This window comes from Danio rerio, chromosome 19, assembly GCF_049306965.1.
Source record: "Danio rerio strain Tuebingen ecotype United States chromosome 19, GRCz12tu, whole genome shotgun sequence".
Taxonomy (NCBI): Eukaryota; Metazoa; Chordata; class Actinopteri; order Cypriniformes; family Danionidae; genus Danio; species Danio rerio.
In genome coordinates this window covers 4,840,368-4,867,149 of record NC_133194.1, presented here as the reverse complement: position 1 = coordinate 4,867,149, position 26,782 = coordinate 4,840,368, and the positions used below count along the sequence as shown (strand labels likewise).

The 26,782-nt window shown below is 37.8% G+C and overlaps 1 protein-coding gene across 1 annotated transcript in view; it reads right to left on the bottom strand.

The window, feature by feature from the left end:
* The window catches only part of kcnk9 (potassium channel, subfamily K, member 9), a 68,818-nt gene extending 44,804 nt beyond the window's left edge, over positions 1-24,014 (bottom strand). Inside the window, exon 1 of the mRNA NM_001128549.1 lies at positions 23,732-24,014. Coding sequence (NP_001122021.1) covers positions 23,732-24,014 — 283 coding nt within the window. The remainder of the gene's footprint in view (positions 1-23,731) is intronic.
* Between the last annotated feature and the right edge of the window lie 2,768 nt (positions 24,015-26,782).

Sequence of the window (26,782 nt, the reverse complement as noted above, 5' to 3'; positions counted from 1 at the left end):
GAATCTTGTGAGTGAACCTGTTAAATCGATTCACAAATCACACTGAATTAATATGTGATCTGGACAGTTATGTTCGTGTTTGTTCTTGAATCAACAACTCAGTGATTCAAGTTATGTTTTTAGCCAATCCACAGTTAATTATTCTCTAAATCAAATGATTCAGTAAGAGTGAGTTTCTGGCAAATGATTCTCTAATTCAAATGATCCATTAAGAGTGAGTTTCTGGCAAATGATTCTTTTAATTCAAATGATCCATTAAGAGTGAGTTTCTGGCAAATGATTCTCTAATTCAAATGAGCCATTAGAAGTGAGTTTCTGGCAAATGATTCTCTAATTCAAATGAGCCATTAGAAGTGAGTTTCTGGCAAATGATTCTCTAATTCAAATGATTCAGTAAGAGTGAGTTTCTGGCAAATGATTCTTTTAATTCAAATGATTCAGTAAGAGTGAGTTTCTGGCAAATAATTCTCTGATTCAAATGATTCAGTAGCTAAGAGTGAGTTTCTGGCAAATGATTCCCTAATTCAAATGATTCAGTAAGAGTGAGTTTCTGGCAAATTATTCTCTCATTCAAATGATTCAGTAAGAGTTATTTTCCAGCAAACAATTATCTGTTTCAAATTATTCAGCAAGAGTACGTTTCCAGCAAACTATTCTCTGATTTACAGACATCCCAAGTCTCCTGAAAGTTCCGGGAGTCTCCCGCAAATGCATAGAGACTCTTGCATGCCCGCAAACCAATGATAATCTATAAGTTTATAGTTAATGATTCATAGATCTAAATGATTCATCTAGGGCAGGTTTGCAGCAAACTATTATCTGATTCAAATGAATCAGTGAGAGCAAGTTTCCAGCAAATGATTCTCTGAATCAAATGGTAACAGCAAGTTTTCAGTAAAAAAATCTCTGATTCAAATGATTCAGTAAGAGGGAGTTTTCAGCAAACGATTCTCTGATTCAAATGATTCAGTAAGAGTGAGTTTCCAGCAAACGATTCTCTGATTAAAATGATTCAATAAAAGCCAGTTTCTAGCAAACATTTATCTGATTCAACTGATTCAGTAGGAACCAGTTTCTAGCAAACGATTCACTGATTCAATTGATCCAGCAAAAGGCGATTTTAGAAACGATTCTTTGATTCAAATGATCAAGTAAGAGCAAGTTGCCATTAAACATCTCTAATTTAAATGATTCAGTAAGAGTGAGGGCAATGCGGTGGCGCAGAAGGTAGTGCTGTCACCTCACAGCAATAAGGTCGCTGGGTCACTGGTTCGTACCTCGGCTCAGTTGGTGTTGCTTTGTGGAGTTTGTATGCTCTCCTTGCATTCACGTGGGTTTCCCCTGGGTGCTCCGGTTTCCCCCACAGTCCAAAGACATGCGGTACAGGTGAATTGGGTGGGCAAAATTGTTCGTAGTGTATGAGTGTGTGTGTGAATGAGTGTGTAAATGTTTCCCAGAGATGGGTTGCGGCTAGAAGGGCATCCGCTGTGTAAAACTTGCTGGATAAGTTGGCGGTTTATTCCGCTGTGGCAACCCGGATTAATAAAGGGACTAAGCCGACAAGAAAATAAATGAATGAGTGAGTAAGAGTGAGTTTCCAGCAAACAAGTCTCTGATTCAAATGATTCAATAGGAACCAGTTTCTAGCAAACAATTCTCTCATTCAAATGATCAAGTAAAAGCAAGTTGCCGTTAAACATCTCTGATTTAAATGATTCAGTAAGAGTAAATTTCCAGCAAACAATTCCCTGATTCAAATGATTCATTATGACCAAGTTTCTAGCAAATGATTCTCCGATTCAAATGATTCATCAAAGATCAAGTTTCAAAGTAAACAATTCTCTGATTCAAATGATTCAGTAAGAGTAAGTTTCCAGCAAACGATTCTCTTATTCAATTAATACAATAAAAGCAAGTTTCCAGTATCCTAAAAAAAAACTTAAAGCTATCAATGGGTTAATTCCCCGTGTGTAAGCATGACATCTGAACATCCTGTACCATTAAACATGAACTCCTCCGCTCTGCACACAAGATCCTCTACCACCCAAGCCCCCATTAGCTTGATTTCTGCTGCCATGACCCTTGTCTAGACACTTTAATTAGTTTAATTAGAATCACTTCATTATTTAATTACTAGCTCAACATCGCTACGTTTGTATAAGATACTGTCACTCTCACTGGGTCGGGATCTAAAAGCACCATCATTAACCAACAAGTCAAACCCTTCTGGCTTAAGAGAACGAGACACTCCTTCTAATGTCGTTTTGAGGTGAATTTTACTATTTTATGCTATTTTAAATGATTCTGGTTTTGATTTAGAGGACTTCTAATAGCTTTTACAACACTATCTGCTAACATAAACAGTTGAAGTCAGAATTATAAGCCCCTCTATATTTTTTTCCCAATTTCTGTTGAATAGAAAGAAAATAAATGTAACACATTTCTAAACATAATAGTTTTAATAACTCATTTCTAACAACTGATTTATTTTCTCTTTGCCATGATGACAGTAAATAATATTTGACTATAGATCAGGGATGTCCAAACTCGGTCCTAGAGGGCCGGTGTCCTGCAGATTTTAGCTTCAACTTGCTTCAACACACCTGCAAAGACGTTTCAAGAAAGCCTAGTAAGAGCTTGATTAGCTAGCCCAGGTGTTCCTGATTGGGGTTGGATCTAAACTTTGCAGGAGTTTGGACATGCTTGGACATGCTTGGACTAGATCATTTTCAAGAAGCTTGTATTCAGCTTAAAGTGACATTTAAAAGCTCAACTAGGTTCATTAGGTTAATTACAGGCAAGTCATTGTTTAAAAGTGGTTTATTCTGTAGACAATCGGAAAAACAAAAATAGCTTAAGGGGGCTAATAATATTGACCTTAAAATCGTTTCCAAAAAAAAAAAAAAAAACGGCTTTCATTCTAGCCAAAATAAAACAAAAGACTTCATCAAAATATCATAGGAAATACTGTGAAAAATGTGTTGCTATGTTAAACATCATTTGGGAAATATCTAAAAAAAAGAAAATAATTCTGTCATACAAATAAGCCCTATTCGGACAAGACAACTTTTTAAAATTCTTTTTAAATATCAACACACTATGGATTGTACAGTAGATCATGTTGACCAAAACACAAGAAAACACAGTTTATAAATAATAATAAGTCATTGGAGTTTGCTGAAAAATAGTAGTGGTGGGGGGATTGGTGCAGATGGATATGTCCCCCTCACTTTTGGAGCCAGATCTTTTAGAAACAGGTGATTAATAATTATATGAATGTAAACTTTTGCATCTCATTCAGCCGTCCCCCTCACTTTTTAAAATGTCTGCTATGTCCCTGAATGAAGTTGAATATTTTTATTACCTGTGTCAATTTGGGGGTTAACTTCTGAGGGAACTGATGTGCGCAGCACCGTCACTGACAGAGAGAGCGAATGCGAAAGCAGAAAGAGCAAGTGCCAGACACTGACTGTCAGCATCAACGCTTCCCATTCACTTTGAATGGGTGACGTCAGGCGTTGCCGAACTGCATTGTGGATCCGTCGGCGCTGCTTCAGAGACGTTGCTCGCTGCAGAAGTCGGGACTAGCTCAACTTTTCAAGCGCTGACGGAAGGGTCAGCCAATCAGATCGCTGTATGCAAATACACCAGCTAGACAGTGGGCTATTGCTGACTGAATTTCAAATGTAGAGGGGCCAGAGAGGGGGAGGGGGGGGGGGGGGAGGGGGGGGGGGGTTGGGGGGATGGGGGGGGGGGGGGGGGGCAAGCTTGTTGACATGGGGGCACGCCCCCCTACCCCTCCCCTAGAATCGCCACCGGATGAAGATGACACCAGAGGGGACGTTTTAGCAAGACAATAATCCAAAACACACCCAAGGTAGCTCTCAAATGCTTTCAGAAAAAGAAAATCAAGCTGTAGAATGGCCCAGCCAATCACCTGACTTGAATCCAATAGAGAATACAAAATAAAGCTCACATTTGATAGACAAGATCATCACCATTTTTACACTCTGTGAAAGAATCACAGCTGAGCATTGAATGTGACTTCATTCTCCATATGAGAGGCGTCTTTAAGCTGGCATCACCAAAAAAAAAGCCTTTTACACACAGTATCAAATACATTTCAGTAACTCAGTACTTTCTCCTTGTGTCTTTTCATTGTTGTTACTCATAACTCATTTTTTTTAGATATTAAGGTTTTGTTTTGTTTTATTTTTATGCTTCTATTGTTTGGGTTTTTACCAAAATCTGGTTGAATTCCATGTTTACATCTCCTTTAGAAATATTATTCACAGGAAAAAAAAGTGTATATATCTGTATATATCATATATCCAATATTCATCGCTTGAAACAGATCACAGCCTTTATGAAACGCCCTGTAATTAAATCTTTAATTCATTCACTCTCGGCTTGTACTGATTCTAACTCCCAAATTGATTATCCTCAACAATGTACAGTGAATGAATTCCACTGCCTGTCTCTCTCTCTTTTTTTATAATCAAACGCTGTGTTTTATCCAAAAAAAAAAAAAAAACCTCCAGCTCATTATCATAATCTTTTTAATCCTGCAAAGCGATCTGGCGGCGCACGTGTCCCTCTGAATGAAGCTGAAGTCATTTGCATCGATCAAAGATGCAGCAAACAAATCGGTTATGATATTACGGGTAGATATGCTAAAGGGATTCTGCATTCTTGCTGAGCGTAAGGTAAAGATAGAACATCACCATGAGGAGGGAAAAAAGCAGAGGATAATGTGTCATTATCTAAATGAATCTCAACACCGCCTCTAGTATCTTCCTCCCACTTAGCAGATTGAGTCCAACTGCCACAAACACACACACACACACACACACACACACACACACACACACACACACACACACACACACACACACTGCTAATGAGCTTTAAATACCTTCGTTTCCCACCTGTGAGAGAATGAACATGCCAGAAGTGAATAGTAGAAATGTGCGTGCAGTACATATCTCTATCTGTGTTTATGTTATTCAATATTTTACAAGAGAAACCGATTTTCAGAGAGATTTTGGGAGCAAATAATCATAAATAATCAAACCAAAAGTGTTTTTCCAGTTCATGAACAATACATTTATAATATTTAAGTACCTGTCTATTTTTATGCGTTAGTTATTGTTAAGGTTTAAAACTTTTAAAACTTTAAAACTTTGGGTTTTAAAAACGCATTAATAAATGCCAAAGTACAACTGCTTAAATGCTGTGTATTATTAGCTTATATTAAGTAGTGGAACGTTGTTTTAAAGTGCTACTTAATTACATTTGCAGAATTAATATATATCCGTTTTAATCAGTTAATTCATATTTAATTTATTAATTCGTGATTTATTATTATTATTATTATTATTATTATTATTATTAATAGTAGTAGTAGTAGTATTAGTAGTATTACTTTAACATAATTAATATATATCAGTGTTAATCAGTTAATTCAGATTTAATTAATTAATTTGTGATACTTTATTATTATCATTATTACATTAACAATAATAATATATGAGTTTTAATAATTTAATTCAGATTGAATTAATTAATTTGTGACTTATTATTATTATTATTATTATTAATATTATTATTACATTAGCATTATATATATATATATATATATATATATTATCAGTTAATTCATATTTTATTAAATGATTTGTGATAATTTATTATTATTATTATTATTATTATTATTATTACTACTACTACTACTACTACTACTAAATTAAGACAATTTATATATATATATCATTTTAAATCAGTTATTCCAAATTTGATTAATTAATTTGTAATAATTATTTTGTTATTATAATAACACCGCCCCCAAACCAATTTTGTAATTCCTTAATCATTTACGTATCCTTGTTTTAAATGTCTGTGAGTTTCACAGACTTTTCCAAGACTTTTTCTTCACCAAACTTGACAGATTTCTATGAGAATCTTGGGTCCATGCTGGTTTCAGTAGGTCGTCTGCAGTATTTGTGATGATTGGGATACAATTCATCTGAAAAATCTACCTTCTGCCACTTTTGCAAATGATCAACTAGAAGTCAAGAAATTATTTGTTGCTCTTATAATAGGTATCGACGACAAGACTTTTGTCAGATAGTGTATTTTTTTCCTTCAACAAAAGTATTCAATGGTTACATGTTTTCTGCATTCTTCAAAATATCTTCCTTTGTGTTCAACAGAAGAAAGGTTTGCAAGCACTTGAGGCTGAGTAAACAGCGAGTAAATTCTCATTTTTAAATGAACTTTCCCTTTAAGACCATCTCATCATTATTCAATAAATGTAATATTAGCGCCAATGTCAAGAGTCATTGAGAACTGTCAATCAAACTGCAGCTTCTGTTTATGAAGAGATGATAATTTCCCTGTGACACACAGATCTATGAATAATGTAATGCCAGATGATCTGACGCTGCTAAACCGCACATATAACCTTCATATGGCTGAGTTCTGCAATTGAGCATGTGTTTATGTGCAGACATACACCGCAGAGTCGTGTTGACCTGCTTCACACATGTTATAATCCACCTCGGAAAGCACACAATGTTTTATTCATGCCGACACATGTGTCCCAGCATGCACTGCAACAATCCTTCACGCATGAACAGGCTTGGTAATGCTTTTGAAGAAACTAATGTCTGCTAGAGCATTCGCACATTAAATTCTGTAGACATTAATATTCATTTAAGGCGTTCGTATTTTCAGCATTAAATATTATTAAAATATATAGACTAAAAAACATTTAATACTTATATTATATTTCTCAGAGATGGGTTGTGGCTGGAAGGGCATCCGCTGCGTAAAACAGTTGCTGGATAAGTTGGCGGTTCATTCCGCTGTGGCGACCCCGGATTAATAATGTTTAATTATTAATAATGATTTAAAATGAATGGATGACTTATATTATATTATATAACATAGTATAAGCTGGCAGCTAGCTCTCTGCTGCTCTCACATGGTCACCCACTAAAGCTAAGCAGGGCTGCGCCCGGTCAGAACCTGGATGGGAGAACTCATGGGAAAGCAAGGTTGCTGCCAGAAGAGGTGTTAGTGAGGCCAGCAGGGGGCGCTCAACATTCGGTCTGTGTCGGTACTAATGCCCCAGTATAGTGAAGGGGACTATATACTCCCCGTGGGCTCAGGAAAACTTTCAAGTACCACGATGCGTAGATGCGTTACATCCACAAATGCCAGTTAAAACTGTACTGTGCCAAAAGGAAGCCCTATGTTAACAGTGTCCAGAAGTGCTGTCGACTTCTCTGAGCTCAGAGGGAGAGGAGACAGAGAAAGAAAGCAAGATAGAAAAAAAGAAAGGAGGAAAGAAATAATTAAAGAAAGGAAGTAACAAGGAAAGGAAAAAGTATAGTATATACTGCTGAGGAGGGATTGCTGACGTAAAACAGACGTTTCGACACAATGACGAGATCCCGAAGCGCAAGTGTTTCGAAACAATGCACCCAAGTCACGTGACTAAAGTGTTTCGAAACACCTGGTCACGTGACTAAAGCGATTCAAAGCATCGATCAGCTTAGAAGCGTTTCGAGACCTGGCGAATCTGCATTTGGCTGCAAAGGTCAGGAATTATCCCCGTCTCATATCCCCGTTTCTGTTTTGTGCAGCCTAAATAGGATACAGCTGCAGTAACGCCATCAAGTTAGCATCATTTTTGTAACACTGTAAAACAATAATAAATATTTTTACAGTATGGTTGGGTTTAGGGTTTGGGTAGACATTAATAAAATACAATAAATGGGAAATTTAATGAATAATATAAATAATTCTTGATAACTTCAGGCCACCGTTTCTGATCTAGCAACAACCCTGTTTTAAGACCAAAACAAGTCATATTAATTCACAAATTGTTTATTCGGATATCAGACCAATGTTGAAACAAAACGATACAAGAGCAAAGCATTACCAACTGGTATTAAAGCATTTCAAATAAAAATGTATCAGTCTGGCATCGAACCCACTGTCCCCGCATGGTAGGCTGACACCTTAACCACTCCACTAAATTACTTGATGATTACAGCATATAAAGTGGAGTTTAATGCCTCAATTTGCTCAACTGTTATTCGCTGAAGCTGCTTCAGTGCAATACATAAAAAATGACCACTAGGTGTCACCGTAGAGTGGGGTTTCGAAATGTTTCGAAGCTTCGACACATTTGCTTCGACTGTTTCAGTGTTTCATGAAGCCTCGCTTTGCCCACCACTACTGCTCAGTGAGCTCCATCTTTTGGATGAGACATTAGGTCCTGACGTGTTAAAAATCGTCAAAAATTAAATGAAACTTTATATAATAATAAATTAATATAAGGCAACAAAGCACTAAGAATACAAACATACATATAATTTATTTAACTATAATGTTTCTATTAATAAATCAATGCTTAAAATAGTCAATTTCAGCCAAAATGTAAACAATCACATTCTGCTGAATCAGTTTCCACAAAGACCAATGACTTCATTGCGCTAGAAAGATCAATAGGAAGTATATTTGTGGCTTCTTTTATTGGTTGAGAGCACACAAAACAAGTGTATATCACTAACTTACATTTTTGTTCAATTTTACCTCAGTCGAACACTAGTGTTTCCCGTGAGCCGCCGATGAAGCTCACGGAATCTGTCTGGTGTGTGAAGACAGCAGTGTTCAGCATTAACTCTGACCTGTTCAAAACCCATCAATAACAACCCACTACAGTACAAAACAGCCTTTTAGGAGCACCATCTCTTTCCCCAGGACGAAAGCGCATGTTTAGTCAGCAAGAGAAAGAGCTCGACGGTTTAATTGAAAGCAGATCAGTCATAAAATGGCTGGTTGGCGTGCAGCTCCTGTTACGCAATAAAGAAGGTATTGTGGAAAAAAAGGCAGTCTAACATTGTTTGAAATTCAACTTGAAAACTAAATGAGCTGGATTCTCTCTCCGTGAGCGGAATGATGATCTGAGACACTGGATGGAGACGAAAAAGAAAGGAGACGAAAAAAAGAGAGACAAGGTCAAATCATCCCTGGTGCTTAGAACAATGACTGAGAGAGAAAGAGAGAGACAAAGAAAGAAATGTGATCAAATACAGTTAACTAAAATAACCATTGAGATAATAAACTAATGATGCCAAATGATCTGTATAAGGAAAGCAAAAACGAGAAAGAAAGAAAGAAAGAAAGAAAGAAAGAAAGAAGAAAGAAGAGAAAGGAAGCATGCAGAAGAAAGAAAGAAGAAGAAAAGAAGAGAAGAGAAGAGAAGAGAAGAGAAAGAAAGAAAGAAAGAAAGAAAAGAAAGAAAACATCCAAGTAAGAAAGAAAGAAGAGAAGAGAAGAGAAGAGAAAAAAAGGAAGCATGCGAGAAAGAAAGAAAGAAAGAAGAGAAGAGAAAAGAACAGAAGAGAAGAGAAGAAAAGAAAAAGGAAGCATGCGAGAAAAAAAGAAAGAAGAGAAGAGAAGAGAACAGAAGAGAAGAGAAGAGAAGAAAAAGGAAGCATGCGAGAAAGAAAGAAAGAAAGAAAGAAAAGAAAGGAAGCATCCAAGTAAGAAAGAAAGAAGAGAAGAGAACAGAAGAGAAGAGAAGAGAAGAAAAAGGAAGCATGCGAGAAAGAAAGAAAGAAAGAAAGAAAAGAAAGGAAGCATCCAAGTAAGAAAGAAAGAAGAGAAGAGAACAGAAGAGAAGAGAAGAGAAGAAAAAGGAAGCATGCGAGAAAGAAAGAAAGAAAGAAAAAAAAGAATGAGCAAGTTCATGAATGAAAGAGTTGTGAATGAATAAATGAATGAATGAATGAATGAACAAGTGACTGAATGAATGAATAAATGAATGAAGGATTTGGTGAATGAATAAAAGTGAATGATTGAATGATTAAGTGCATAAATGAAAGACTGAATGAATGAATGAATGAATGAATGAATGAATGAATGAATGAATGAATGAATGAATGAATGAATGAATGAATGAATGAATGAGCAAGTGCACGAATGAATGATTGGTGAATGAGTGTATGGCTGAGTTAGAGGATGAATGACTAAGCGAGTGAATGAATTAACAATTGGGTGAATGAATAAATGAATGCGTGAATAAACAAGTACATAAATGAATGACTGAATGAATGTGTGAATGAATAATCATTGGTTAAGAGAATAGATTAATTAGTGGGTGCGTGAATGAGTGAACAAGTGAATGAACGAGTGCATGAATGCATGATTGGTGAATGGGTGTATGAATGAGTGAATGAACGAGTGAGTGAATGAATGAAGCATTAACTGAATGATTGAGTGAATGAAGGAATGAATAAATGAACAAGTGAGTGAATGAATGAATGAATGAATGAATGAATGAATGAATGAATGAATGAATTAATTAATTAATTAATTAATTAAAATGAATTAATTTTAAAAGATAGATGAATGGATGAATAGATGATAGATAGATAGATAGATAGATAGATAGATAGATAGATAGATAGATAGATAGATAGATAGATAGATAGATAGATAGATAGATAGATAGATAGATAGATAGATAGATAGATAGATAGATAGATAGATAGATAGATAGATAGATAGATAGATAGATCTTCCATCAGCTGGTCTATGTGAGTTATTGATACACAGGGCATGTCGGAAATTAGTGGGAAATCGATTTGGCTTTATTGGATAAGCAGCGGCGTGTGACTGTGGGCTTGTAGAGCTGAGCTAAAAATAGAAGCAGAGAGACGAGTAGAGAAAAGTGTGTGTGTGTGTGTGCGAACTGATGCTCGCAGACACACACACACACACACACACTGATGAAAGCCGTCGCTGCAAAACTTCACATTTACAGCAATCAAACGTGCTTTATGACAAGAGAAAACTCCCCGTGTTAATGTTAACGGCTTCATTTAGCACTCGCTCTCCGGGTCTAGACTGACACCAGCTTTACGTGCTGATCACACACGACACGTTCTTGTGTTTGTGGACACACTGATGGAGCCAGAGCCAACAAAATGACAGGTTTCTGCAAACACTGGCTTGTCCAACAGATCTCGCAGCAAACTCGGGGTGCTATCAGTGCAGATGCAGTCAGGGTGATACATTTCTATACCTTTTTCGTGACAGTTTTCACAGAGCACCTAAAAAACCCTGCATTTAAACAGCATTGTAGGACAGTTTATTACGCTGATGCCAATCAAATAAGACCATCTACTAGACATGCTGATATTTATTAAATCAGTATATCCCTTTATAGTCCCTTTATTCATTAGGGGTCGCCACAGCGGAATGAACCGACAACTTATCCAGCATATGTTTTACAAAGTGGATACCATTCCAGCTGCAACTCAGTACTGGGAAACACCCATAGACACTCATTCACACACACACACATACACTACGGGCAATTTAGTTTATTTAGTTCACCTATAGCGCACGTGTTTGAATTGTGGGGGAAACCAGAGCATCCGGGGGGAACCCACGCAAACACAGGGAAAACATGCAAACTCCACACAGTATTGCCAACTGGCCAGAACTCAAACCAGTGACCTTCTTGCAGTGAGGCTAACCACTGAGCAATATAATATAATATAATATAATATAATATAATATAATATAATATAATATAATATAATATAATATAATATAATATAATATAATGTAATAAATATCATATGATATAATAAGTACAAAATAATATAAAATAATATAATATAGTATAATATATTTTAATAAATATAATATAATATACCATGATATAATATATATCATATGATGTAATAAGTATAATATAATATAATTTAATTTAATTTAATTTAATTTAATTTAATTTAATTTAATTTAATTTAATTTAATTTAATTTAATTTAATTTAATTTAATTTATTTTAATTTAATTTAATTTAATTTAATTTAATAAAATTTAATAAATATCATATGATATAATAAGTGCAATATAATATAAAATAATATAATATAATATAGTATAATATAATATAATAAATATATACAGTTTATATAATATAATATAATATAATATAATATAATATAATATAATATGAATATAATATATTTTAATAAATATAATATAATATAACATGATATAATATATATCATATGATGTAATAAGTATAATATAATATAATATAATATAATATAATATAATATAATATAATATAATTTAATTTAATATAACATAATAAAATTGAATAAATATCATATGATATAATAAGTACAATATAATATAAAATAATATAATATAGTATAATATAATATAATAAATATATACAGTTTATATAATATAATATAATATAATATAATATAATATAATATAATATAATATATTTTAATAAATATAATATAATATAATATAATATAATATAATATAATATAATATAATATAATATAATATAATATAATATAATATAATATAATATAATTGGTCAATGTCGCAGGTCTATTTCAGCTCTTCAAAATAACAACGCACCAACAATGCGCCTTAACACACCTCCTTTCTAGACCAGCACACCCATGAGTCCACAAAGTGCTGCAAATGGATTTGTTATTTAAACAACGTGGCGCAAAACGTGAAAATTACAGATACGCTGGTCTGACAATAGCTACAAACCGCGCCGAACACGTCTTGAGCCTTATTGCACCGGATGTATGACAGGGCCTTTTATATTACAAAGAAACTTATTGTACTTTACCATCCTTTGCAATTAAATAAACTAAATTTAACTAAACTAAATGAACAACTCAAAAGCTTTTAATAATCTTAAGATTTGAGTTTAATGCCTAAAATAATGCATTAAATCGTTTTATAAAGTGCAGTTAACTAATAAAATGTTGTAACTATAATAAATCTGAACAATTACTGTATATACAGTTTCAATAAATCGACATACTAACTATTTTAACTTAGATCAGCGCTGTAAAAAATGTTGTGTTCCAAACAATTCCTTCATGTTGTCCCAACACAAGTCAATTAAGTCAGCTTTTTACAAATTTAAGTGGATTGAACATAAAGCAAATAAGTAGCCCCCCCCCCCCCCCCCCCCCCCCCCCCAAAAAAAAAAATCAATAATTGCATTTAATCATCTAAATTTTAATAGGTAGTTTAAAGAAACACTAATCATATTTTCTGAATGTCCTTTACAGCATCATAAAAACCTTCACCGATTAATCCCATCAAGAAAATGTGATTCTATCATAAACCTGCTGTCTGTCCGACATTATTCACACTCAACATAATAACTAAGTGGAAACATATCAGTAGGGTAAGGCTTAGTGCATTATTTCCCGAAATTCAATCTACACGTCATCGTTTTCACTGCCTCTGCGGTTGAGGGCAGTGTATTGTGAGTAAAACGTGATGTCTCTCTATGGAACAGCACATACTGCCTGGACAAACTCAAGCGCACTCAGCCTCTCTGGAAGGTGGAAACATTACCAGCAATTAATCACGGCGAGTGGAACCTGTGCAATCTGCTCAATGCCGCGTTACAGCCGCACACATGACCACGACACACACACACAGTCTCCACAGAAACCAAGACTCGAGGCGACTCTGACATTTCCACTCACACACACTGCTCTCATCAACACTAATACAGTACATCTGTTCGTTGTTAAAGACATACTGTCTGATGCTTATGTATCAGTACAAGACATTGTATTGTATTAGCATAGCAGGACAATGAATAAACAATTAACAATGCTCTGTTGGTATTAAAAGTTTCCCCAAAAAATCTTCACCACACCATTAAGCAACCAGCAGCTAGAACTGTATATCAAGTGTGCCGCAAGCCTACGTTTGAGTGAAGGTTTCGGCCGTTAGATCGCCCCTGGGGGCTGGCTGCAGTACAAGTCATAAAGCCCGCCTGCTCCGTGTTAATGAAGGAGACTTGAGCCCAAATAAAAAAAAATATTACACTTGCAATAAAATGTCCCGAAAGATAGTTCTGGTCGATTAAGGCACTGGTTATTGTGCTGAAATAGGTACAGATCTTCATTTTTGTAAACAGTTTGTTTTTAGCAGTAATTTAATGCTGGGCGTGTCATCGTGATTGAAAGCTGTGATTGACAGTTTCTCAAAGCGCGGCGTCTGAGCTTCGGCAGGAGACTGAAGTAGACTGAAATGTTATTATTCGATTTCTGTGTTATTTTACCATGACAAATGAGTTCAGCAGTAAACTATAGTTTCTGACATACATGATCCTGGTGGAACACTGTTTATTCGCTAAGTTCAGGGCTTTTTTCGGGCTTTATTAGTTTGCTGATACACGCCTAGCCACCCAGATAGCAAAACACAGTTCCGGCTAGATTCTCGCCTGCCGGAGACTTATCTCTTAGAGCTCAGACTGACTAATGTTACCTCTGCTGGACCTACTCCGGATGCCTGGACTCACTACCCAATTCCTGCCCGAGTCAATCGAGCCAGATGCGGCGGCCGAGCGAGCAGGCGCTGCCGCATGCGAGCCGGAATCAGCCCGCGACGCCGCCAGTAAGTTATGCGCTGCGGCCTGGAGCTGGCGCGATTGAATATATAAACCCCTCATATTTGTGAACGTTATTACATCCATTTGTGTTGATATGACAGCAAACACATGCTGAGAAGTTCGGGGGGCGTGGTTGATTTTACATAAAGCGTTTGATTGGAAGCTCGACTCTGCTCATTTTCGCGGCTCCTCCTCTGGCTCCATCAGACAATCCTTCTGCGCATGTCTGGCTCCAATTTCAGCAGTCTTTTGCGACAGTTTGTGCCCGTCAAGCAGGCGTTTTGCCCTCAAGGCGTTCAATGGGAAAAAGGGCTGTCGCGTCGTCCATATTTTTTACAGTCATTGCTGTATATACAAAGTAAGAAAAATTCTGACACTATGCTCTCGGAAATAAAGGTACAAAAACTCACCTTTTAAAAAAGGGATAGTCCACGCAAAAATGAATATTCAGTGGTTACAGTTTTTCAGATTTCTTTAAAAAAATATATTATTTAGTGTGAAGCTCAAAGATTCGGAACCACTTGTGTAATTATTACTGAGTACATTTTCATTTTGGGGTGAACTATGCCTTTCCATATTGGTACCTTAAAGGTAAGTGGAGCTGCTAATGTTGTTTGTTATGTTTTTAATGATCCTCTGCTGAGATTTTGAGAGATTCTTTGTGTTTTGTTTCAGGTGATTCCATCTAAGGCTGTAAATTGTCATTTTTGGGTCAACCTTGCCTTCCCATATAGGTACCTTAAAGGTAAGTGAAGTTGCTCATGTGATTTGTAGAGTTTTTAATGATCCTCTGCTGAGATTTTGAGAGATTTTGCGTGTTTTATTTCAGTTGATTTCATCTAAAGCTGTAAATGTTCATTTTTGGGAGAACTTTGCTATCCCATATAGGTACCTTAAAGGTAAGTGAAGTTGCTGATGTGGTTTGTTATGTTTTTAATTACACTTTGCTGAGATTTTGAGAGATTCTGTGTTTTATTTCAGTTGATTTCATCTAAGGCTGTACATTTTCATTTTGGGGTGAACTATGCTATCCCATATTGGTACCTTAAAGGTAAGTGAATCTGCTTGTGTGGTTTATAGAGTTTGTAATGATCATCTGCTGAGTTTTTGAGAGATTCTGTGTGTTTTATTTCAATTGATTTCATCTAAAGATGTAAATGCTCATTTTTGGGTGAACTATGCCTTTCCATATTGGTACTTTAAAGGTAAGTGAAGCTGCTGGTGTGGTTTGTAGAGTTTTTAATGATCCTCTGCTGAGATTTTGAGAGATTCCTTGTGCTTTGTTTCTGTTGATTTCATCTAAGGCTGTACATTTTTATTCTTAGATGAATTATGCCTTTTCATATTGGTACCTTAAAGGTAAATGAAGCTGCTGATGTGGTTTATAGAGTTTTTTATGATCCTCTGCTGAGATTTTGAGAGATGCTGTGTGTTTTATTTCAGTTGATTTCATCGAAGGCTGTAAATTTTCATTTTTGAGTGCAATATGCTATTCCATATTGGTACCTTAAATTTAAGTGAAGCTGCTGATGTGGTTTGTAGAGTTTTGAATGATCCTCTGCTGAAATTTTGAGAGATTCTTTGTGTTTTCTTTCAGGTGATTTCATCTAAGGCTGTAGATTTTCATTTTGGGCTGAACTATGCTATCCTATATAGGTACCTTAAAGGTAAGTGAAGCTGCTGATGTGGTTTATAGAGTTTTTTATGATCCTCTGCTGAGATTTTGAGAGATTCTGTGTGTTTTATTTTAGTTGATTTCATCTAAGGCTGTACATTTTTATTCTTGGATGAATTATGCCTTTTCATATTGGTACCTTAAAGGTAAGTGAAGCTGCTGATGTGGTTTGTAGAGTTTTTAATGATCCTCTGCTGAGATTGTGAGAGATGCTGTGTGTTTTATTTCAATTTATTTCATCTAAGGCTGTAAACTTTTATTTTGGGGTGAACTATGCTATTCCATATTGGTACCTTAAAGGTAAGTGAAGCTGCTGATGTGGTTTGTAGAGTTTGTATCGATCATATGCTGAGATTTTGAGAGATTCTGTGTGTTTAATTTAAATTGAATCTCAAGCGGTGACTGAAATTGTTTCGAACCAAGCTTATTTCACACACACTTTTAAAGTAATATCAACTATTTGGGTTCAGAGTGCACAACTTTGCAAATGAACTTATTTTTTCAAATGGCAAGTAAATAGGTTACTTACAACGTTCACATGTTTAGCAAAGCAATGTAAATGTCTGTGTTATGTAATTTTTGCGAGCTTAAGATTACCCTAAAATACCCAACACTTTTAACCTTTGAGGTTGTATTTTAAAAACGTCTAATAAAATCTCTCATTCTGACATATTCTACTAATAAAACCAATAGTGAGAACATATGGCACAGTAGCTCCCGCCATGTTTCATACTGTTATTATAGAGTTTCCACACAATGCACTGACACACGCCAGCAGATTCAATGAGAAGAGTCCAATATTCTATGCAGAGCTCCAATACAACCATACAGATAATACACAGGCTACTGTTCATGATACAAGTATTTAGAGATAAAAGACTCAAATTGATTTTAAAGTATTCATAAATGTTTTGAAGTCTATTAGCATGAAGCTAAAAAAATATCTCAAACAATAGGATGGATGAACTGATGGATGGACAGAAGAAAGCTGAAATACAAAAATTTATATCTACATCTATAGTAGGAAGAAACAATACATTGGAAGTCAATGGCTGTTTTGTTATTCTATCATTCATCAGTATATCTTCCCTAGTGTTCAACAGAAGAAAGCAACTCAAACATGTTCAAAATAAGGGAAGGTTAAGGAAATGAAGCCAGATTTGTCATTTTTTTGGGGTGAATTATCCTTTTAAAGACTGAAATCTTGTGCCACAGCTCAAGTGTTTGCTTTAATGGGCTCAAAGGAGACAAATTGCGTTCGTTCTGAAACTTTACATTGCTAATGGGCATGTTTATGTGCCAAGCGGAGCCACCTGGTCACTTGAGGATGCAGCCAGTTTCATTTCAAAATCCAAACTCAAGAGATCAATCCAAACACAGGCCGTGATGCTTCGTTTTTTGTGCAGATCCATTCAGGAGCGAATGGACTGAATGTGCCAGGTCAGTTCAATTCATTGTAAAAATTATACACCATTCATCTAAAGCCTGGCAACCCTGACATCTTACCCTCGCTGAATTGCTAATCGTTTTGGAATTAAAGGCAATGCAAGATGAATTATTCTCAAATGATGGACTAAGATGCAACTGAAAACATAAAAAAAGAGAGTGAGAAATAAATCTTAAAATGTGGCACTTGATTTGTAATTTAATAGTGGTGATGTTTTCTAAAACACACAAATAAATGAAGATTCCAAAATCAAGTCATCTTAAAATGCAGTTTTACAATCATAATGGGACATTTTGTTTTGTTTGAAAATCCTGGGAAAGAACATTTTGTTTTAATTATTAGGAATTGTGAAGAAACAAAGTTTTACAATGGAATAAACCTGGTTATTCATATAAAAACAGAAAACATTACCAACAAATATATAATTTAAATACTTAATATTTAATTTAGACTAGTTACTATGTATGTAGGATTAAAAATATATATTTTCCTGAACACAACCTCAAATTCAACAGGTGAAATAAAATGTTATGCTTGTTTTTGTCAAACTAAACCATACGCATCATTAGATCTATGATGTTTTGAGCAATGCTGCACACACACACACATACCACATGCACAAACATACAGTGCACTGCAGTATTGTCACTGTCCTGCTGAGGTGGATCCTCACGACACCTGTTTTTTTTCTTCTCAACAATGCCATGATAAACAGATGATATACTGTAAAGAAAGTAAGAAAGAAAGAAAGAATGAAAGAAAGAAAGAAAGAAAAGAAGGAAGGAAGGAAGGAAGAAAAAAAAAGAAAGAGAAAGAAAGAAAAAAGAAGAAAGGGAAGAGAAAAGAAGAAAAGCAAATAAAAGGTTTAAAAAGAAAAAAGAAAGATCAGATGTTTAAAAAGAAGGAAGGAATGAAGGGAGGGAGGGAAGGAGGGAGGGGAGGAGTATCAAATGTTTACAAGAAAGAAAAATAAATATCAAATGATTAAAAGAAAGAACGAAAGAAAGAAAGAGAAAGGGAAGGAAGGAAGGGAGGGAGGGAGGGAGGGAGGGAGAGGGAGGAAGGATAGAAGTAAGATAAAATGTTTAAAAAGTAAGAAGGAGAGAAAAAGAGGAAGGGAATAGTAATGTACAAAGAAAGAAAGAAAGAAAGAAAGAAAGAAAGAAAGAAAGAAAGAAAGAAAGAAAGAAAGAAAGAAAGAAAGAAAGAAAGAAAGAAAGGGAAGGTAAAGGAAGGAAGGAAGGAAGGAAGGAAGGAAGGAAGGAAGGAAGGAAGGAAGGAAGGAAGGAAGGAAGGAAGGAAGGAAGGAAGATAAAATGTTTAAAAAGAAAGAAGGAGAGAAAAAGAGGAAGGGAATGGTAATGAAGAAAGAAAGAAAGAAAGAAATAAAAAGAAAGAAAGAAAGAAAGAAAGAGAAAGGGAAGGGAAAGGGAGGAAGGAAGGAAGGAAGGAAGGAAGAAAAGAAGGAACAACAGAAGGAACAAAAGAAGGAAAGGAGAAAGCAAGGAAGAAAGGAAGGGAGGGAGGGAGGGAGGGAGGGAGGGAGGGAAGGAAGGAAGGAAGGAAGGAAGGAAGGAAGGAAGGTTAAACGTTTAAAAAGAAAGAAGGAGAGAAAAGGAGGAAGGGAATGGTAATGAAGAAAGAAAGAAAGAAAGAAAGAAAGAAAGAAAGAAAGAAAGAAAGAAAGAAAGAAAGAAAGAAAGAAAGAAAGAAAGAAAGAAAGAATATAAGAAATTGCGAGGAAAGAGAAAAAAAATAAATAAATAAAAGAACAGAAAAGAACAGAAAAAAAAAAACTAAGAAATGAAAAAACTAAGAAATGAAAAGGAAGGAAAGAAATATTCAGGAAGCATGATTATGACACTACGCTGCTATAAATGAAGTGCTACATGTCCACAAAGTAAACTATGACAGATATTCAAAACACAAACATTTCTTTCATCACCAAAGTGAAGAACACAGCAAAACACCTTTAAAAAGATTTCGATCCTGAGAGAAGCCTGTAAAATATCTCCTGATGTACTGTTAATACAAGCAACCAGCAATTATAAGCACCTAACAGTTCATACATGCATGAACATGCTGCATACAAACAGCCAGAACACACTTTGTGCATTAGTGTCAGACGCTCATTCATTATACACACGAGCTGCTGTTAAAACATCAACGCAGTGAGCAGACCAACATTCAGCCTGCTGAAGGACATTCTGTACAGTAAACCTGCTGTGTGGACACGAGACAATCAGACCAGCGTATACAGCATCAGACCTACCTGAGCTCGAACTCCTCTCTTGCCCTTTTAATGGGAGGGAGCCCCGGGGCTCAAGGATATTACAAGCTCAGGCCTCTCTCCCGGGACAGCATGCTAATTACGCTTTATTGATTATCAGCTAAGTGTGAACTCTTGAAGTTGCTATGGTAACCTCGCACACAATTGAACAACATTTGACGACTTGCTCAGCATTATACACCCCCTAATGGCTCTTTACAAAAATGCATTCGCCAAAAAAATCAGGAATGGCTCTTTGCTGAAAAAAAGGTTCCCGACCCTGATCTAAACAGTCTCAGGGTCAATGCGTGTAAAGATTTTGGACGTCTTCTTCTTGAACACTTTCAATGCTTCCAAACAGTTTGCTGCAGTTATAAAGCGCCCATGTCTTGAGGTAGTTCAGTATGATGCGATTTACCTTCTATGTGCGATCTGATTGGACACGAATCACAGGACTGATTATTCTAATCCCCATAGACAAGAAAAAATAAAGCAGAGACTGCAGGTTGAAGAGAAGTAGTGGAGTAAAAGTACCAATACTGCACTAAAAATGTACTCAAAGGAAAGTACACATCTTTAAAACTACTTAGTAATTTACCAACCCAAGCTCATTCTGGAAACGTAGCCCCGCGGATGTTTCTGGAGGCCGCGATTAGTTTTTTTCGAGCGAACGCTGCCGGGCGGTGTGACGCCGCTCCGCTCCTCCTCTTCGCGCTCGCCGGCCGACAGGCTTTCCTGATGCAACCAGTTTGTCCGCTTAGCTCACAGCGTTGCGTCGGCGGAGCGGAGGCCCAGGGGAAGGAGGAGAAGCCGGGGGGACGATCGCGGGGACGATGACCGGGATCGAGTCCGGGGAACAGCGGTTCCAGAAATCAGGTAACATGAAAAACAGAATCCGAAAAAAAAGGGCGAGAACGCAGGGGGATCCGAAAATGCGGTTGAAATCGAAGACGAGGGCTTTTGCTTTTTTTTTTCTGGACAGCTTTTGCAAACCGCCGCTCGGGTTTAGGGAAGGAGGAGGAGGAGGAGGGAGAGGAGGGCGGCCGGGTCAGCTTTTTACGCGAGAACAGCGCAGGCGCGAACGCAGGCGAAGCGGCCTCTCGTGGATCCGCGAAAACAAAAACCGCTCGAATACGTAACTCCCGGGACGTATCTCGCGGTCCGCAGAAACGTCCGCGGGGCTACGTTTCCACAATGAGCCTGGGTTGCAAATTACAAGTCCAGAGTAAGTCTAAACGATTAATTTGAACATTGTAACTTGTTACTTTACACCACTGAAAATGAGACATGTCAAACAGGGGCGTATTTAACTAATAAGCGAGGTAAGTGGTTGCTTAGTGCTCCATAAAATCAGGGGGCCCCAATAAATATCTAGAAGTATAAATTATACCTATAAACTATACATAACATCATTTTCTGCCATATTTTGCATGGTGAGAGTTAAACAAATACAATTTTAATGTAATTTAATATTTTTTAATATAATCAAATATAATATTATTATAGGGGCGTCCTGTTGGCGTAGCACGATCGCCTCACAGCAAGAAGGTCGCTGGTTCGAGCCTCGGCTGGGTCAGTTAACGTTTCTGTGTGGAGTTTGCATGTTCTCCCTGTGTTTGCGTGGGTTTCCTCTAAGTGCTCCGGTTTCCCGCACAAGTCCAAAGACATGCGCTATTGGTGAATTGGGTAAGCTAAATTGTCTGTAGTGTATATCTGTGAATGAGTGTGTGAATGAGTGAGTGTGTGTGTGTGTGTGTGTGTGTGTGTGTGTGTGTGTGTGTGTGTGTGTGTGTGTGTGTGTGTGTGTGTGTGTGTGTGTGTGTGTGTGTGTGTGTGTGTGTGTGTGTTTTCCATAGATGAGTTGCAGCTGGAAGGGCATCCGCTGCGTAAAACATCGCTGGATAAGTTGGCAGTTCATTCCGCTGTGGCGACCTCCAGATTATTAATGGGGCTAAGCCAAAAAGAAACTGAATGAATTAATGAATGAATAATACTATTATAATAATGTAATGTTATGTAATAATGATAATAATAATATTACAAAATAAAATGCCCATTGTGGAACAGTCCAGCAGTCACATTTATAAAAAATATATATATTTATTATTTTTAGGTGTAGATTCATTTAAGGTGAACTAATCATCTAAAATATAGAGATTGCATTCATTTAAAATGTCGAAAAGAAGATTGAGTGATATAAATTAAACAGCAATATAAATAAATATTAAATAAAAGTTGTAAGGGTGCATTACTTGCTGGAATTTCTTAGGCCCCCAAAATTACTAAATCCACCCCTGATGTTAAAAAATGTCAAGTGGAGACCTGAAGCTCTGAGTGATGTCTATCAAACATCAGGGGACCTTCGTAGACTGCACTGACACTGAAACACAGTGAAACACACAGGTCTCCTCTTGGTCAACGTTCTAAAAACGTCTCCAGGGGCCTTTTCACTTGATTTTAACATGATTTAAGGCACCTGAAAAATGTCCCCTTTTGGCTCCCGGTTCCTTCTTAGTGGTTGTGTAACAAAACCACAGTCACCACTTAGAGGTAGGCAAATCACACACACACACAAAGAAATATTTACTGCAAAGTCGCAATGCCTAAAAGAAATGTCATTTTGGCAAAGCAGCACAAAGATATAGTTCAAGTTTTAAGTGCTGTTAGTTCTGCGTAAATGCGGTTGTCATGACACTCGGCATCACCTTTGCACCATAAAGCTGCTACAAATGCAAAACCGATAACCAATCATTATGCAAATGATTCAATATTTAAATAGAGCATATTTCAACACCAAATCAGTTGCATTAACTTTGATAGTTGGCCTTCAGAAGCCAAATCCAGAATGTTCGCAGAATATTAATATACCTTGCAAGAATAATGCGCGTGAGGTGCAACGCAGCTGGAGCTGAAGCCGGCACCTGTTGCATCACGATTGATTTTACATTGTTTCTGCCGGAGCATTAATGACGCTGAGTGTTGATGCATTGCGAATTGAACTCAATCAGCGACACAATACTGCAGCATAAACACCCTGGCCTTCATCTGACCTCAGTGAGCGTGTGTGAGAGATTTAGGAGAAACTCCATTGCGCATCATGTCCTCATATGAACTGTCATGTTGGATGATGATAAAGACGCATTATGAACGCGTTATGTCGTGCGCGTTCACACTGTTTCGGTGAGCTGTTCTTTCAGCACCACGGCGTACAGCGCACGACACAAAACTTCCATACAGTCACTGCTACACTGTAGTCCACTGTAACAACCGTGGTACAGCAAACACACATTTGAAGTAATATTGCCAGCGTTATGCAACATCATGCACAGAAGCGGATGCACATTGAAGACTATGAAGATTTCAAGAAATTTAAATGAACAAACTAATTAAAGATTGCATGAAGCCATGCTTACTATTCGTTAAAGACGCGTATACCCATATTGACAAAACGTCATCCCATTTGTGGGTTTGAATTAACGGAGTTAGCGTAAAAGTGTGGGATTCAACAGATTAGAAATGCACTTGAGTGCCAACAGAACCTTCGTGACTCATAAACTACAGGCCTGGCATAGTTATTTATGTAGTTATAGTGAATCCAGAAAACATTATGCAACAAATGTCACACCTGTGGTGCGCTAATAACTGTGATTTTCCGCGCATTAAGAGCTAATAACGTGCCTTCATCTCATCTCAGACAAACCCAACAGTCTGCACTTTTCCTCAGGCTCAAATGATTAACCAGACACCCCACGCGTGTCCGTCACGCTCCACAAAGTGCTTAAAGAATGAAAAAGCACTCATTTATATTCAAACAAAGCGCTTTGGGAGTCTTTTCTCACACTGAGAAACTCACCTATAGTGGTTATGACAGTGATGGCAAAGTAAAACGAGCCTGCAAATTTCCACTGGACCCCTGCTCTGTGCGGCTCGGCCTCCATGATGATGGTCTGCAGCTTTTTATAGTCATCCTCACTGATGTTGTACTTGCCCTGGAGGCGCTTCTCCTCCGCCTCCAGCTGCTCCTTCTCCCGCATCTCGAAGTCCGACTCGAGCGCGTCAAACACCGCGGCCCCGACCAGCAGATAGGTGAACGTGCAGACGATCAGGGACAGCGTCCGCACGTTCTGCCTCTTCATGGCCACCAGGAACCGGCGGCTGAGGGGTTCATGTCCCCTCTTATCCCCCGGGAAGGCGCAGCAGCAGTCTGGAAAGGGCGGATAGGGGCAGTGTTGCTGCCGATGCGTCTTCGGACACCGGTTGCGGCTGTAACAGGTCCCTTGGTCGTGCTCCTGGCTGTTGGAGAGACACAGCAGACTGCTGGAGCGCCGGGACCACAAGCCCTGCAGCCGCGAAACTCTGCGCAAAACCTGCCCGAACCACAGCAAAGTCCTCCCGGCGCGCAGTGCCATCAACTAGCGCGCTCCCCGGGTGATCTCCAAAGAGCTTCTGAACTGAATAAAGCGCCAGAAGCCGCTGGGATTCATGCTCGAGTGACAATTACGCACCTGTTAAATTTCCTCCGCCGCTGCGTTCAAACAAACTCCATCAGATATCCAAACGGCTCCCCTGAACATCTTCTGGAGAAAGAAAAAAAAAAGTTTCCCCCAACCTGTTCATCTGAGGATCATCTTCAGCTGTTCTCACTCCGCCGGTGCGTGAGTAATGCCGACGGTACCGGAGGAGGACCCGTGAACACGCAGCAGCATCATCTGATGATCGGCGGAGACGCGCAGCGCACGACTGATGATCCAAACGTGATCCGACCCAGGAGAAGCTCACTTATTCCCGAGGCTTCGGCGAGACGCTGAGATTAATGCGCTTTACGGCTACGCGAACAACAGGTCCGAGCGCGAACGTGTCCATCTGTTTCCCCGGTGATACATTGGAGGTGACGGATGGATGGACTCGACTCTCGTTTGGCTCCGCTCCTAGCAAAGCTGCACTGTCACGGTATGCCACCGCGAGCGACCGCTGGCAGACTTCAGTGTGTGCCAGTCTGAGAAAACACACGCAGACACGCACGCATCACCAAAGCGCACACACAGATGGAGACACTCAACAGTAAAGGCGTACTGAGAGCGTGTGTGCGCGCGCGCACGTGTGTGCATTACGATCTCAGCTTGAAATACTTGATGTAATTTGCACATTCTCAACAGGTAACCTCAGAAAAATAACGAGAGAATTCAGCTGGGGTTTACTCTCTAAAGGTAAATCATGTTGGGCAGCTGTTCGTAAATGCGCTCAGGATATAATTTCATGAAAATGCGCATAAAGCATTCGCTAAAGCTCAGAAACACCCTCAACCTCAGCGTGTTAATGGACAGAGAACACCACTAGTGCAAAGTGTGTGTGTGATAGAGAGAGGGAAAGTCATTTTATTACACTTATTAACATTTTATTATATAACGAGGCATAACAAGAAATATATAAAAAATAAAATAGTGTGCGCGGTGAGGCTGAGCAGGAGCGAGTACTATATATAAAATTAGCATAGTTATTACAGAAAATACAACTTCACCTTGCAAATCTCATTTAATACCTTGTTACTATTCCTGTGTGAAGCGTTTGCGTGAGCGCGTGTTACGCATGAGAGAATGCGCCACGCAGCAGCCAGAGTTAAATATTAGTTAACCAGAGGAGAAAGTGTGAACATTATTATCTTCCAACGCTTCTAACGTGAATGGGAGGACTATTCCAGTTAATAAATATTTAACAGCTTCCCCCGACCAGACATTCTTCAACACATTTCAGCGTTTCAGTTACAATGCACCTTGACTTTCGTCTGATTTTATAGTCTCATGTAAAACAGGACACGTTTAATGCATCTGGACATTAAGAACAAGCTCATTGAACACATAAAAGGATAACTGTACCTTCAACACAGCATTAGAACCTTCTGAGTTCAGTTTCTGTAAGGTATCTGGGACTAAAATAACTAGTGTGCTGGACACCGTGGAGTATTTTAGTAGATAAATGTAGGTCCTGTCCCAATATTTGAGCTGTGTCCCGGTGAAAGCGACAAAAAGTGGAGATTCAAAGTAAAAACAATGTAGATAAATTAAACTCACTCTATTAACATCTCACTCATTCATTTACTATGCCTCTCATTCTCCCGCTCTTCGCTGATGGAATAAAGGGTCAAATCAAACGTTACCATGGGCCAACTTTGACCTGCGGGCCCTTGTTTGGGCGTCTCTGCTCTAAATAAAACAGCATATATATTTAAGTATCAATATATATATATTAAGCAGCTCAACTCCTTGTTCAAGCTCTTGTTCTCTCCAGACTGGACTATTGCAACTCTCTACTAGCCGGGCCTCCAGCTACTTCTATCAAACCTCTTCAGATGCTTCAGAACGCAGCAGCAGGAGTGGTCTACAATGAACCTAAAAGAGCACATGTCACTCCGCTGCTCATCCGTTTGCACTGGCTGCCAGTTGCTGCTCGCATCAAATTCAAAGCTCTGATGTTTGCTTACAAAGCGATTTCTGGCTTTGCTCTTTCTTATCTGCTCTCACTTCTGCAGCTCTATGTGCCCTCCAGAAACTTGCGTTCTGTGAATGAACGTCGCCTCGTGGTTCCATCCCAAAGAGGGAAGAAATCACTTTCCCGAACGCTCGCGTTCAATCTGCCCAGTTGGTGGAATGAACTCCCTAACAGCATCAGAACAGCAGAGTCACTCGCTGTCTTTAAGAAACGACTAAAAACTCAACTATTTAGTCTCCACTTCACTTCCTAATCTGCAATTGCCTCTCTGGCTCACCCGCTATCTCTCTTACAAAAAAATTAATTAAAAAATAAAAAAAAATACTAATGTTTTGCTTCTTACACTTTAAATCCCTGAAATTTGCCTACAGCACTTATTCATTGTTGCTCTTATAGTTGTGTAAATTGCTTCCTTGTC